We start from the raw sequence: 15,622 nt of genomic DNA on the forward strand, positions 1-15,622 counted from the left end.
CTTACTGAACACAATTTGCTAAAAGAGAACCCCCTTTCCTTAGGAGTTACCTTCATGCTGCTAGGGTCGAGGGCTCGCGCAGGGACTTCTGGCCACGTCTGAGTCGCCTGGGAGACAGACAACTGTTTCCTCACTTCATAGTCTCCAGCAGTTTGAGGCACTGGGTCTTTCAACACATTGATGTCATTCAGCATTCCAGAATCTAATTAAGGAAAAAATACACGAATCTTGTAAAAGCTGAGTGAATTCCCAATTGCTGGAGAAATCCAAGACTCAGCCTGTTTCTCAGCAGCACAATGAAAAAGGCACATTTTAAGTTGCCCATAGGAGGGCCTTTCACACATGACCACTTCATTTCATTGCTTCTTTCATCACATTTGTTAGGAAGGAATAGGGTGCTTTAAAACACACATACACACACACACACACACACACACACACACACACACACAAAATGCAGGCCATGAGCACGCGCGCGCGCGCGCATGTGTGTGTGTGTGTGTGAGGGAAGGCTATTTTATAGTTTGCTTTCTGAAAGCTTTTATCATATACCTAGGATATGCCAGGCACTGAGCTGGGCAGGAGGCATACCAAGACAAAAACAAAGCTGTCTCTGACTTGATGACAGGCACTTGGAAACAATCTGCATGCCACAGAGAGAGGACAGGAGGGGACTCAGGGGGCTATGGGCACAGCTGGGAAGATCAAGGATGGTCCCAGATGGAAGACCAGAAGGAAACTTTTGGCATCATCTGATGAGGCAGGGAGCAGTTTCTAGACTGTTCTAGGAGGACCTCTCTAGAACAACAACAATGGTGGAATTGTGGAACAAAGCTCAAAAGTTAGATTAGAACCAAGCTGGGAAAGCTTTCAAAACCAAGGGTTTCTATGAGGTCAGTAGACCCCAAAGATGGAATGGTGGTTACTCAGAGTTATTGCCTGCAGGATGCCAGAGGTCAAGGGTGTGACCTATATTTTGGTAAATTCATTTTGGTAACTTTGTAGAGGATTGAAGTGAATAGGTAGACATGAGGCAGGGACACCAACCAGAAGCTTGGTTGTCCAAGCAAAAAGTGGAAACGGCTTGTTGACAATATAAATGGAGAAAATGGGGCAGACATGAAAGACTTTGTATAAGCAGAAACAACAGGGAGGAAAGATAACACTAATATTGGGAATTAGAAGGACCAGAAAAATAAAGGAAGTTTAGAAGAAGGATGGGTTTGGGAGGAAAGGTAATAACCATTGAATTTGGGGGTCTGTGAGACATCAAGTTCTAAATGTACAAGAGGCAAGCAGTGGCACAGGACTGCATAGAGATGACAATCAATGCGAGTTGATGAGGCAATCCACTAGAAAACACAGCAGCCTCCATGTATCCATGTCTTCCCATCAAGCCTTCACACAAGATCAAGGAGAATCTTCACTTGCTGGTTACCTGTCAAGACTTTTACTTTAAAGTACTAAGGGTTAAATCAAGATTTATAAATGATTCAAAAACTAGGTGATTCTTAACACTCACTATCCCTTTTCTTTGCTAATCAGCTGCCACCATCACTGCAGAAAGCAAAGAAGGCTTAGGGTCATGTTGCATTTGACACTGTTTCTTGTGCCACTGTGACCTAAGAATCCATCACTGGTGGTGAGGAAAGTGTGCCCATGCTGACCCTCGATCTGCTGACACAAAGTCCGAGCCTTTGGAGATGAGCAGAACCTTCCAGAGCCTTTGGGAGCCCGAGTCATCTCCACCTGCTCAGATGCAGCTCCTGGAAACTTCCCCTCTGGAATGGACTGTAACTATCCTTCCTCTCAATGAAGAGTTCCTCCTGAGACCTTCATTATGGGGAGGAGGCCAGGCTGACTGACCTTCATTTCCTGACCAGCTTCTGACTTCAGGCCTCCAACACAATACTGCCACTACCATTGCCACTGCTACCACCAAAGCCACGGCCACCAATTGCCCCATCACATACACACTTTCAAACTCCCCTTTGTGGGGGGTCTTCACTCATTAAATTGGAAGTTCCTTGAGAAAGAGCTGTGTTTGCAATGCGAGTGTTCAGCAAGTGTGTGGCACGTGGTAAGGAAGGGCTGAATCCATGTTTCTCACCGTGCTTGCCTCCCCAAATGACATAATGATGCCCCCGACAAAAAGGCCCCAAGACAGATTCTCATCTGTATCCCCCGAGGGAGCTCCCACCCTGCCAGATTCATCAATATACAAGGCTGAGGATTTATTCTGTGTTTGATTTATTGAAGTTTGTAGTCAATGCTGAGTTTCTAGGAATGAATTTCAAAAAACAAAGACTCAGCAACTAATGAAAATAATCATGCTTTGAGCCCTGTTAATAAGTGCTGCATAGTATCACTTCTAAGAACTAAGATGCTGGTTTAAACCAATAGATCAGTGAGTCAGGCGCCAACAAGAAACAATTTGTTCTTATAAATATAAAAACCTGGGTCACTTTACTACCATTTACTCAGTGACTTTATTTCCAAGAATGTGTGGCAGGGAAACTCTGGGACTGCTTATGTAAACCAAACCCATCCATCTTTCTATGTGTGCACCCTAAATATAATCCTCTTTCTAGGACTGACAGTAAAGAATCTTTCAGCATCACGATGATTTATATGCATGTTTGATGTGTTTTTAACATAATCTTTCTCCTAAAGGACATAATGTATGTTCACCTATTATCAGATTCATTCTTCCAGTATCCAGGAAAAGCTGGGAGAAGCAGGGGTTGGTTCCATCTCCATATTACCAAGACAGAAATTAAAGACTGCCCAAGACCCAGGAGATGAAATGAAAAATCAAATCTTGTGGCTCCTACTTTTTCTTATGGAGAAGATGGCACAGCTCTTTCCTCTAGAATTCCATTGCCTTTGGATCTAAAATTATTAATGATGTGGCTAAAAAATCATACAATTAAAATCAGTTTGCCATATAAAGATGTGGAAACGGAGGACTTTTAGCCTTTAAATACAAAATCCTTAATAAGATACTACTTCCACTTTAAAGGGTATCTAAGTGGCCAAGAGGATAGAGTAGAAGGCCTGGAGTTAGGAGGAGCTGCATTCAAATCCAGCCTCAGACACTTCTTAGCCATTCGATGTGGTAAAGTCACTTAACCCTATTTGTCCCAGTTTGCTCATCTGTAAAATGAATTGGATAAGGAAGCAGCAAAATACTTCAGTATCTCTGCCAAGAAAGCCTCAAATGGGGTCATGAAGAGCTGGACACAACTGAAGAAAAATGACAGCACACCAACTCTACTTTAAAAAATATTTTAACAATGGAAGCATACAATATACTGAAAAGTGACATCAATAAGAAAGAAATGGAGAATCCATTCTTCCTTAGAGTGGGTGGAGTTGTTATCTAGCTGAGAGTAAGAAGAGTCAACCAACATTAAAGATAAATGAAGTCTGTATTTCCATATGGAAATGTCATATTCCCTATGGGTCTTCATGCAAATCTACACAGTGCAGAAGAGATTTATTTTTGCCTTGAGCTACTTTCAGATGAACTCACCAACTAGTTAAGCAGCCTTTCACCTACTGCACTGTGGAATGCTGATAAGAGAAATAAGAGGAAACTACTGAAGAAAAAAATCCATCATTACACTTCTCTAAATAAATCTCCTTTGGCCACTTTCAAATCCTCAACTCTACATACCCAGCGACCTTATCTCAATATATAGTCATCCATCTCTACCTTTTGGGGATCTGTGAAGTTTTGTTTGTTTGTTTTTTGAGATATTTTGTTCTTCTTTTATGCCTACAATCCTACTGAGCACCTACTTCCTGCAAGTCACCAAGATAAACAGAGGGGTGAAACATAAGGGTCCCTGCCTGTAGTCAAGGACCCTGCCAAGCAAGGTGAGGAGACAACACAGTCACAAATAAAACGTCAAATAGCAATACAAAAACATATTAACAGTATTTAGGTTTTGAGGAGAAAAAGCTCACTTTGGATGAGAATGGCCTAGGAAGACAAAGGCTATGTTGACAGAAAAACAGAAGAGGATGGGAAGAGAAGAGAGTGAGCAGCTGACAATGGGGAATCATGGGGCAGTCAATCTGGGGAAGGCACAGAATGAGCCTCCCTCACTGGTTCTTTGGAGCACATTTGTAGATAACAGATGCCTTGGGGAGAGCTTCTGGACTGGAACTCATATAGATAACTCTAGAGAACTACTGACATCTGTATGTACACACAGAGACCAGAGAACTAGATGAATAGAAAGACAATCGGATAGGAAGACAGATGTAGCCACTCTTGAATCACTTCAGTAAGCCCAGGTAGGACCTGGCTTCAATACACTTCAGTACTGCCCAGGTACCACATTGTTCCAGTCACAGAGAAGCCAAAGGAATGATGGCCTGTCTTCACACAGGGAAGTAATGACAAAGTAGTTTCGGGGCAGGAGGAATGCTACCTGCTTGGGCTCAGAGGGCAAGCACAGGCCTCCAGTAGGAGATGGCTTTCTACCCCAAATGTACCTGACCTTCTGACAGTCAGAGATGAGAGAACATGCTGGGCTCAGGGGAGGGAGAGCCTGTGAGAAAGCATTGATGAAAGAGAAGGAAAATAATGCAAGGAGATCAGTCTGGCTGAAAGGTAGGATGTTAAGTCAGCCTGGAAATAGAGGCTGCAGTCAGACTGGGAAGAGCCTGAAGTGCCCAAGAAGAGCTTCTACTTTGTCCCATGGGTAAGAGGGAGCCACCAGAGCTTACAGAGCAGGGGAGGGACATGGTCAGACAGAAGCTTCAGGAAAATTAATTTGGCAGCTTTGTAAATGGATGGATAGGTTGGAGGAGAGTCTGGAGGCTCTTGTGATAAATGGTCCATGAAAAAAAGGTGGCAGAAGCTGTGTTGATGGAGAGAAGGGCCCAGATGGGAAGGGACAGGACTGAGCATATGACTACATGTAATAGAAAAGGGTCCAACATGACTTCAAGGTTGTGAATCTTGATGAGAACGGAAAGGTCAGTACCCTTGGAAAGAAGCTGAAAACTGTGAAGGAGGGATGGATAATGAATTCTGTTTTTGGACATGTACTTGTGATGCACAAGGGACATTTAGAACTAAAGTTCAGAGGAAAAGATGAAGAATGGGTATGCAAATTTGGGAATCTGTGTTGAGGAAACCTTAACCTGAAGGAGTCTGAAGTGATAACGGAGAGAAAGGTTCAAAGTAAATGAGGGCCCGTGTCAGAGCCCTTGAGCACAATGAGAAAAGATTGAATGGTGATTCAGCAAACAAACCAAGAAGGAAAAGCAAGATAGCAAAAAGAGATCAGGAAAAAGGAATGCCCCAGGAACTCAGGAAGGACAGAGGACTAGTGCGCCATGGGAAGGAGGGGTCAGCAGTGCCAAATGCCATTGACAAGTCAGGAAAGGGCTCTTTCTTAAGAAAAGCTTAACCTGATAGAGCAATTAAGAACCCACTGGTCATCTTGAAAAGAGAAGTTTCAGTTGAGGGATAGGACTTGAAAGCAGAGATAAGACTACACCTGCTACCTCTGAATGCTTCTCTCTCTCTCTCATACTTTACCCTCAGTCTAACCTAGATCACTCCCTGTCTTGGGAGGAAGGGAGAAAAATGTGGAACTCAAAAGCTTATAAAAATGAATTTTGAAAACTCTTTTTAATGCCATTCAGATATAGAACCAAAGTGCCTCAGCTCCCCATAGTGCCCCCTTCACCTGTGCTTTCCTCCTCACCTCTGATATGAAAAGAGCCATCGTCCTGTCTCTCAACCACGAGGTGATGGATGTGGAGCGCTATGGGAGCTGGGCCGGGGGCTGCTGAGTCACTGTGGGGGCTGTCATCCTAGGGACAGGAAAAGGAAAAGTTGTCCAAGGGTTGCTATAGTAAAATGAATAGTAAAACATTTCCATCAAATGTGGAACCTGAGATGTAACTTCTTAACATTTTGTTTCTTGAGGAGGTAAAAATTCTGTTAACCCCAGTACTTCATCAGAAAGAACCAGAAAAAAAAAACAAAAAAACAAAATCAAAGTCAGAAAATGAGACACTCCTCCAAGGACTGCTGTCACTTTGGGGCAGGGTGCAGACCAAGGATTTTCCTGACAAAGGGGCCTGTGGTGAGGAAACTTTCTCTGCCAAATGAAGCCACCTCCAAAGACGGGGCCGCTCCATCTCCAGAGCAGACTGAGCCACTTCGAGGGTGGGGGTTCTGCCTGGGCTCACGTAGCTTGGAGAGGGAGGAGGCAAGGAAGGTCTGGACCCAGGCAGGTCCTCCTGACTCTGCTGGATCTGTAACTCTAGACAACATCAACAAGAGAAAAATGATTTGTTCAACATACTTTCAAATTTATCTTTGTATTGGAAACTTGTATCTTCATCGGCATAACTGCTCCAACAGTCTCATCTTCCAGAAAATGTTGAATATTCATAAGTGAAGAGATTAAAAACTCAGTACTAAAATTTTCTATGTGACATTGCAGAAATCCATTTTTTGCAGCTAGCAAGGAATGTATGACAGCACTAGGACCACTTTCAAACCTCAGTGTAATCTCAGGTGACGACCTGGCAGGTGTAGCCACAGCTTTTCGATCTGAACCTAAAGAAAGGACATACAGGTGAAAGTTATATATTGTTACTACTTCCCAAAAAATCTAACACTCTTCCATGAAGGAATAATTATTTAATCTGTGTTAGATACAAAGAAGTTGTCTTTTACATTTCTTTCTCTCCCTTACCTCCTCCTCAACCCCCAATAATCAAAGGGCTTTTCTTTAGCATAATTTATGTAAATACAGACACAAAGATATTGTGCTCTCTCTCTCTCTCTCTCTCTCTCTCACACACACACACACACACACACACACACACACACACACAGCCCTTTATATCTAACCCTTCATAGGCAATTCTCTATCATGATCTTCATCCCTCCTTGTCCCCATTCTTCACTGAATCATTTCTATTTTTAAAACAATAAAAAAAGTGTAAAAAAAGATGAATTCAACTAAATTATCCCTGAAAAATATTCCACAAATTCTTGCTAATGCTTAGGGAGTGTGAAAGTGTGTTTGTATGTCTTTGGAAGGTAGTAGGGATAGCCATAATGTCTACTGTAGGCAGTTAGAAAGTCATAGTCAGCTCATAAACGAGCTTCCAAGAAGTCCCCAGAAGCCTCCTCAACCCCTCAGGATTGTTCCCTTTGGCCTGACAAAGAGGAAGGCAACCACCCCTGGCAGCACTGGTGTTTGAGGCCAAGGCATTCTACTAAAGGAGATTCCTTGTCTCTTAATTGCCTACACTCCCAGAGCAGGATGGGAAATGCTTTTTGCAGGAGGAAAGAAATGAAAGTAAAGACTGGAAAGTTAGGAATTTTATGATTCCCAGGAGAGGAGTTAAGAACTCAGAAAGAGGAACAGGAGAGATTAAGGTGCTTTCTAAAATCTGGGAGTCAAACTCATGACAGAGCAAAGAAGAGTGAAAACAAATCCAACATTGAAAATAAAGAAATTTTAGGTTTATTGTTGTTGTTCTTAAACCCAGATGACTTTAGGGGAGGGAAAAGGAGGGATCTTTTTAAAAGAATGTAAAAGAAAACAATAGATGTTTCTCAAGTCAAGAATATAGAAAAATGTTCAGTTACTTATTTCTAACAACATAAGATCAATTCATATCAAACATAATGTTTCACCATAATTTAATTCAGCTTCTTGGTACCCAAGGAAACATAGGCTTTGAAATTCAAAATCAGAAATACATTTGGCAACCAAAGTCATATTCATTTTTAGTCAGAGAAAAAATACTTCCATCATTCACAGTCCCCCCCCCCCTCTTTAAATTAGGAATAATGGTCCCTGGCTACAGCTCCTCCAGTTTATCCCTTCCATGCCTAATCCATCAGTGTAGCTGGGTGAGAAATCTTCTGCTCCTTCTGGTACCTGAATTCTCTCAGCTGAGTCCACAGTGACTCACATTTCACCAACTCTGTCATGATTCTGCTCTGGCAGACTGAGGCACATTGGCGCTTTAGTTTGGGTGTGCCTCAAACCCTCTACTAGTCAACAAGACCCAGCTAGTTTTTTGGAGACTGGTAAATTACTTTCCTGCAAATTATCTTTTTAACACTCCAAGAATCATCTGAGAATATAGACTTTCTTGCTCACTGAGAAACTCAGTAAGCATTCACCATATAACTCATGCACAAGGCAACCAAGAATACTTCCTTATTTCAATAATTTATAACAAAAGAGCAAGTTCTGAAGGGCCTGGGTAGGGAAGAAAAAATAACACATCTGGATCTGACTGCAGCATGGGCTCTAGGAAAAGAGAGAAGGGTTTAGATCTCTACATTCCTACACCACCACCCCCGATTTTTTCGATTCTACTGCCACAGCACATGTCTCAACTGTCTCTTAAACTTGGCTCTCAGTGATTTCCCTATTTCAATGGATTCCCACAGTTTGGGCTTGGCTTCCCTCATTTCTAAGAGGTTTGGAGCAAAAGCACTCCCATCTACACTGCCTAGGCAAGAGAAAAGCTGGCAGCCCCAAGGCCCTCCAGGTCTTGGAAGCTGTCTTACAGACAAATGGCACATTTACCTGAAATTCCCAGGATGAGTGGTGTGAACATATTTATTTGATATCATGCAGGGATGAATTTAGTTCAATTTGTAATGTACCAGATATAGCATTCTGTGTATATAGCAAAGAACAAGATTGTAACTCACTACATTTTTTAAAAGATAATGGAAAATAATCAACATTGTCATTTTCAATCTCGAGACTTCCAACCTAATGAGCACTTTCTCCAAATGAGCCAAATCTAAGTTCACATTAGCTCGAGAAAGGGCATGGTTTCATGTTCACAGGCTTCATTTCCTTTGTTGCTTAAATCCAAGCTGAGAGTCAATTCCAAAATGAACATGTTCAGCATAAAACAAAAGCACTATGAGGGCAGGGAACATGCACATTTACACACACACACACCCAATAACACTTGGATCAAAGGAGCAGCAGAAGCTTTTATTAGAGGATAGTGAGAATCAGAATCTTGACCTTGGGCCTAAAGTTTTCCTTCTCTCTCTTCCTCCATAAGTGACCCATCAAACCAAAGAATGTAAAGTCTGAATAAGACAAAAAAAAAAAAAAAACTGTGAAGACTTTCTGAACATGAGCTATAACAATCACATACAAGAGGAAATGAAGCAACTCTTATTAAGTTATGCTTCTTTCCTAACTCTACAATAATTCTCCAGCTTGGACCACAGTCTTTACAGAAGGGGCCATCGATCTAAATTGATTCACTAAATATGTTTTGGTCTTACTAGAAATGAAAGTCAATACTCTATTAGTCCTTCTATATTGAGAGTAATAGAAAAGTTTTTCTTGAATCTGATTATGTCACAGAAAGATGCACTACTGAGTTATACCATCGAAACCAAGCTCTATCATCTGTGAAAAGAACGGAAGATGACTTGGCCTCTTACCTACGGGACGATTACAGAGATACTGCCGAACACTGACATTGCCCAGCTGGCTGGGAGTCACCTGGTTCACCTGAAGGCAGATTTCCGTATCTTCTCCTCGGATGTCAATTTCCCCATTAACACCAGTGATTTTAAACACCACAACTGACATCTGTTAACAAATACAATTAAAATCAGGACAGAGGACAAAAATTAAAATAAATTGATCTGGAAGAGTTGAATAACTTTTTTCTTTAGAGATGAGACTATATAGAGAGGCAATTACATTTCATTAATTTAAAGTATAGAAATATGAAGCATAACATTGAATTGTAATATTTCAGTTCCAAAATCTCAAAAAAAAAAAGTGGATCACAAGGACCAGGATTTTTTGTCTTGAATTTTTTTAGTGATAAGAGTCCCTTATTGCATGAGGGAAGCCTTCCTGCTGAGACCTGATTTGTGACATTTTTCAAATCTACCAAAAGAACTTTGTTCCTAGTTAAGAGAACTCTAAAATTGGATCAATATGCTTTTTTCAGGGCATCTAGGTGGTGCAGTGGATAGAGCACCAGCCCTAGAGTCAGGAGAACCTGAGTTCAAATGCAGCCTCAGACACTTAATAATTACCTAGCTGTGTGGCCCTGGGCAAGTCACTTAACCACTGCCTAGCAAAAACAAAACAAACAGATATGCTTTTTTCTCCACAAACTATTATTACCTCATTTATAAACAAAGTAACCTCCCATACAGAGAGTTCCTATCTTGATCCTTTTTCTTTTTCTTTCTCTTGGGAGGCTGGGGGAGGTAATCAGGGTTAAGTGACTTGCTCAGGATTACACAACTAATAGGTATCTGAGGTTACATTTGAACTCAGGTCCTCTTGACTCCAGGACCCAGTTGCTCTTTCCACTGTACCACCTACCTGCCCCCACCTTTACCCTTTTTTAAATTTTGTTTAGACTCAACTAAAGGAAATGTAAGAAATTAAAAGCAAGGCAGCAGAAAAGACAATAAGATAAAAAGTAAGAAGAAATAGCTAGAATTTCACAATTCAGAGATGAACCACATGATAAATAGGCAGAAGTTCATTCCAACAAGAGACAGTCCAGATGCCTGGAGCCTGCAGAGTGAACCTCCTTGCCTTGCCACACAAGCCAAACAGCATTCCTCACTGATTTCATGGCCAGAGGAGTATGCTGGTCCCGAAGAAGGAGCTGCAAGTTTCTGGGCTAAATGTGCTAAGATTAATTGGTAATGTATTGGCTTGCACAGAATCTATTCAAACCATTACCATTTCTTCAGGATTTTCTTGAGCACTCTCTGAATTTGTACTGATGGCATCTGGAGAAGACTCTGCACAATTCTGAACCTTTGCACCAACACTGCTATTTTCTAATGGGCTCTGGTAACTCATATGTGAGATATCTTCAAGACCTATTATAAGAGAATTGAACAAATATTTTATGAAGTCCACTTTCCATACATGTAACATCACATTTATCTAACAACAACCATACTAAAATGAAAAAAAAATCACTCGCATACTGTGACAATAAAAATACCTTAACTTTCCATACTTTCAATGTTAATCCAAGTATTCTTTACTAAAAAGAAAAGAGAAGAAAAGAAAAGAAAAGAAAAGAGAAAAGAAAAGAGGAAAGGAAAGGAAAGAAAAGGAAAGGAAAGAAAAAAAGAAAAGAAAAGAAAAGAAAAGAAAAGAAAAGAAAAGAAGAAAATTGAAGATTGATGGGTGAACGCAGAATGAGTTCCTTCTGCTAACATTTGCTCATAATACTACACAAAAAGATTATACAGTCCCAAAGTTCCCAGCACTGAAAAATGCATCCATTTCGACAGGCCAGTGCTCTAACTGCTCTCCAAATACCTGTAACCCACTTTGACCTTCAGTCCCATTCTAACCTCTCCTATCAAAAAGAGCAAGACTCCTCTTCCTCAAGGAACATACTTTCCATTTCACTGTCTTTTTTTCAGATCTCTGCAAAGATTTCTCATGTCCTTTCACCTCAAATCAAAGCTAGTGGTTCTCCACCAACTGTTTCCCTTCACCCAACTGCCTAGTTCCCCTAGTCTCTGCCTCCTGGCTCAACCAGACAGCCAGACCACCTTGAGTAGACCCAACATGGCCCAACCACATTATCCAGAGTCCCACGGTCTCAGGACCATCTCACTAAGATCCATAGTCAAGACATTTTAACTTCTGGAATTTCCTTCCTGGAACTCCATTGTCTTGACTAATGAGTGCCTCCCTTAGCTCACTATTTTGTTAAGGTTCCACGTTCACTATTACTGACCATCTCTTCACCAGCTGCCTTGCCTCTCTCTTGCTCTCACTTTCGCTCTCTTCCTTTCCCTCTCTCTCTCTCTCTCCAGTTCTGGAAATATTATCAAATACTCTTCCACTGTTCCTAAAAGGTATCCTTCTGCTCAGTGGCCTACTCCCCACCCCTGTAACATTCCTGACCAAAGTAACCCTTCCAAGGCATCAATTCAATACCTGTACTATTTCTTTCTATTAAAGTATTAACTCTTTAAGGACAGAAACTGTCTTTTGCTTTTATATTTATACCCCCACAGTGCTTGGAATATAGTTAAAAGCTTAATAAATGATTTTTTTCATTCATTCATTCATTCATTCATTCATTGCAATTCACAGTTATATTTCTTTATATCTGTCTCAGAACTTTCACTATATTCACCACCAGATTTTCAAAAAGTAAGTATCTGCTAATGGTTTTTAACATTGAAAATTAGATAATGACACTTAATCTTTAGATTGCCATTCTTTTCATTTTTTAGATTTTGCAAGGCAAATAGGGTTAAGTGGCTTGCCCAAGGCCACACAGCTAGGGAATTATGAAGTGTCTGAGACCGGATTTGAACCCAGGTTCTCCTGACTCCAGGGTTGGTGCTCTATCCACTGTGCCACCTAGCCACCCCTAGATTGCCATTCTAAGGTACATTTATACCAATTTTTAAAAATTTTAATAACAAAGATAATAATAGTTCCACAATAGTGTATAACTGAATGTTATAAATCTTCCTTTTACCATATCTAAGCATCTTTCTCCTTCATATTATATTATGACCCATATGACCTTTACAGAGTTGTTTTGGATGTTCACAATTCTCTCCCTCTCTCTCAAAGGCAATGTAAAGCAAAGTGCCTTAAATGAATTGAATCACTAAAAATATTGCCCACTCTTATCTTAAGACTGGTAGTCTTACCTTTTTCTAAAAATATATGGCTATCATTCTCTAAAAGTTGTTCTTCCAGCATCATGCTATCAATTGAAACAGCATCCAGAGAGACTTGGGATGGACTTCTCCTCATGTTCTTATAAGAAACAGAGAATGCAGGTGGAGGGGGCAGGCCACGTTCCTTAGGCTTTCCACTTTTTATACATGTAAAGATATTAGAGAATTGTTATGAGAAAGGCAATTCTATTATAACATCATTTTCTTCCAATTAAATAAAATAAAAATAGATATAATAACCTAAGACATTAAAAATGAACTATTTTTAAAATTTTTATTTATTTAAGGCAATGGGGTTAAGTGACTTGCCCAAGGTCACACAGGTAACTATTAAGCATCTGAGGTCAAATTTGAACTCAGGTCTTCCTGAGTTGGTGAGAGCTAGTGCTCTCTCCACTGTGCTACCTAGCTGCCCCCCCAAAGCAAACTATATTAAGAAAAAAATGAAAATTCAAAAAAGATCTGGAAACCATCCATAACATTTTAGTCATAATCCAGGAATAATTACCTTAAAGAGGATTGTGATGTAAACATTCTAACTGTGGATGCCTGATCTTTATTTATCTCTTGTTCCTGAGAGAATAAAGCAGTTTCTGGGATTAAAGAATCTGTAGTTCCATTTGCTTTATCCATTAAACTATTTGGAAACATATTTTGTTCATCAACTTTATCAATTAACAAAGTTCTAGAATCCTCTTTGTCATCTAAGATATGATGTGAATCTGTGGAAGATGAACTGTTTTTGTCCCTTATTTCTGCCAAATCTTCTTCTGTCCCACTTCTGTAAACTAGCCCGGTACTCTCATCTTCAGTTATTTTCCCTAAACTTTTATCTGACGAATCCAAAAATGACATCCCTTTTTGCAGATTTGTATCACTGGCTGACTTGAAAAGACATGGATCCATAGAGGGGACATGGCTAAGGTCAACACTCATAGACCTATTGTCTGCCATCAGATTAACACCTGAACTCCTCACAGCATCCACTGCACCAGGAACAGATTTCCTTTTGGATTTCAGAGTTCCTCTGAGGTCCACAGGTGAATCTTCAGGGACCACAGGGCCTTGGCTGTCAGAAAGGGGAGATTTAAATGAATGAGCTTGGTCCAATGGGTGGAGGAGCAGAGCAACTTCCGCACTTTTCAATAAAATGCCCACACAAAGGGACGCTTCGGTGGCAGGTTTGCCCGTCACTGCTTCCACATCTTTCTTTAAGTTCTCGGAAAGCAAAATGAGTGACTCATGGAGGAAAAGCAGGAACAGATACTGGTAGTGATTGATCTGCATACTGACGTGCTTCTGAATGTGAACCAAGACGTGGAGGTCAGCACTGGGGGAAGAGGCAGCAGGAAGTGGGGCCATGCAAGCTTCAGCTGGCAGCCCGCTTGGAGCACCATTGGGCACAGGGGCAGACTCTGTGCTGTAATACTCCTTAAGGAGCTTCTTGCGCTTCAGGCGACTCGCCAGATCGCTAGACTCACTTTTTGAGATGTTTAAAGGGACCGGATTACAAGACTGGGACTCTTTTTGGGACTCTGCAAATCGGGTGGGCTGGCAAATCCAGAGGGAAAGGGGAAAAGAGTCGACAAAGCTGACTGGCCGTCCCTTCCCACTTCTCATTCCTTCATAGTCTATCCAGAACTGGGAAAAGTGCACGGCCCAGACGTCAGTGGCCGCCGAGGTCTTCAGAGTATCCTTATTCAACTTAGGAGTAACATAGCCTTTGTACACATCATGCATCTTGGTATCTTGTTCATGAGCGTGTCTCTGGAAGATTGGATGCAGGAGATCAAAATTATCACAATTTTTAGGAAAGCTGGTATACGTTTTACTAAAAAAACTGCAATCTTTGAAATCTTGGAACAAAGCTTCCAAATCAGAATGCCTGCAGTTTGGAGAATGTCGTGTATTTGTGGCAATCATTTCAGAACTCTGAACAGAAACTGCACGTGGTTGATCTTGATGGCATTCTGATTTCTTTTCAGAAGGAATGACAAGCTAGAAGAAAAAAAAAACATTTTGTCTAGTCAGAGCTCTAAGTGCATAAATTTATTTTTATTGATCAAAGTCAAGACTTAGCTCAAAAGGGATTTTCCTCAAAGTCTCAGTCTCTCTCTCTCTCTCTCACACACACACACACACACACACACACACAGACACACACAATACTATTTGAACAATAACTGTTAATCTGGTCACATTACTTATGTGAGGGACAGCTAGATGGTACCACAGAGTCAGAAAGACCAGAGTTCAAATCATCAGCATTTCCCACTTATGTGACCCTGGGCAAGTCACCTTACCTCTGTCTGCTGAAGTTTCCTCAACTGTAAAATGGGGATAATAATAGCATGTTCCTTGCTGCTCAAAACAGCAGGGTTATTTTGAAAATAAGATGATTTCACATTTGCAAAGCCTTATGCAAACCTTAAAACACTACATAAATGCTGGCTTTCATTCTTACGTTTGTTATATAATATTATACAACACAAAGGACATTTTTCTATACATTTTGGAATTATGCAGTATTTCATTTTTTCCCCTAAAGATGAAATGTGACATAAAAAAGAAACTATAATAAGGGAAAAAAAATGTCAGATGCTGGGAACCTCTTTAGGATGTGTTTACTCTATGACCCAAGTGTTGGGAAGGTCCTCTATAAAAGAATCAAATCAAGAGATTGATTTCTTTTAATATTCAACTTTGCAAATGCTTATATACCAACATCTTAAAATTAACTAATATCTTAATATCTTAACACAACAAGACAAATGTTAACAATAGGGTACAGAGCATGAGCTCCATGTTACTGAGGATGTGACTTCGCTGCCTCGGGTCTCAGAGTCCTCATCAACCTCATTCTTCTCTCTCTCTCTCTCTCTCTCT

At 40.7% G+C, this 15,622-nt stretch overlaps 1 protein-coding gene across 2 annotated transcripts in view; it reads right to left on the reverse strand.

Moving 5' to 3' along the window:
* BLTP3B (bridge-like lipid transfer protein family member 3B) overlaps positions 1-15,622 on the reverse strand; it is a 91,496-nt gene that overhangs the window by 12,305 nt on the left and 63,569 nt on the right. For both annotated transcript variants that reach the window (XM_074226656.1, XM_074226657.1), the window contains exons 14-20: positions 13,245-14,734; positions 12,707-12,873; positions 10,752-10,894; positions 9,479-9,629; positions 6,336-6,592; positions 5,730-5,838; positions 51-202 (exon numbers count right to left, since the gene is read on the reverse strand). In XM_074226656.1, the coding sequence (XP_074082757.1) occupies positions 51-202; positions 5,730-5,838; positions 6,336-6,592; positions 9,479-9,629; positions 10,752-10,894; positions 12,707-12,873; positions 13,245-14,734 (2,469 nt within the window). The remainder of the gene's footprint in view (positions 1-50; positions 203-5,729; positions 5,839-6,335; positions 6,593-9,478; positions 9,630-10,751; positions 10,895-12,706; positions 12,874-13,244; positions 14,735-15,622) is intronic.

Source organism: Macrotis lagotis, chromosome 2 (genome assembly GCF_037893015.1).
Source record: "Macrotis lagotis isolate mMagLag1 chromosome 2, bilby.v1.9.chrom.fasta, whole genome shotgun sequence".
Lineage (NCBI taxonomy): Eukaryota > Metazoa > Chordata > Mammalia > Peramelemorphia > Peramelidae > Macrotis > Macrotis lagotis.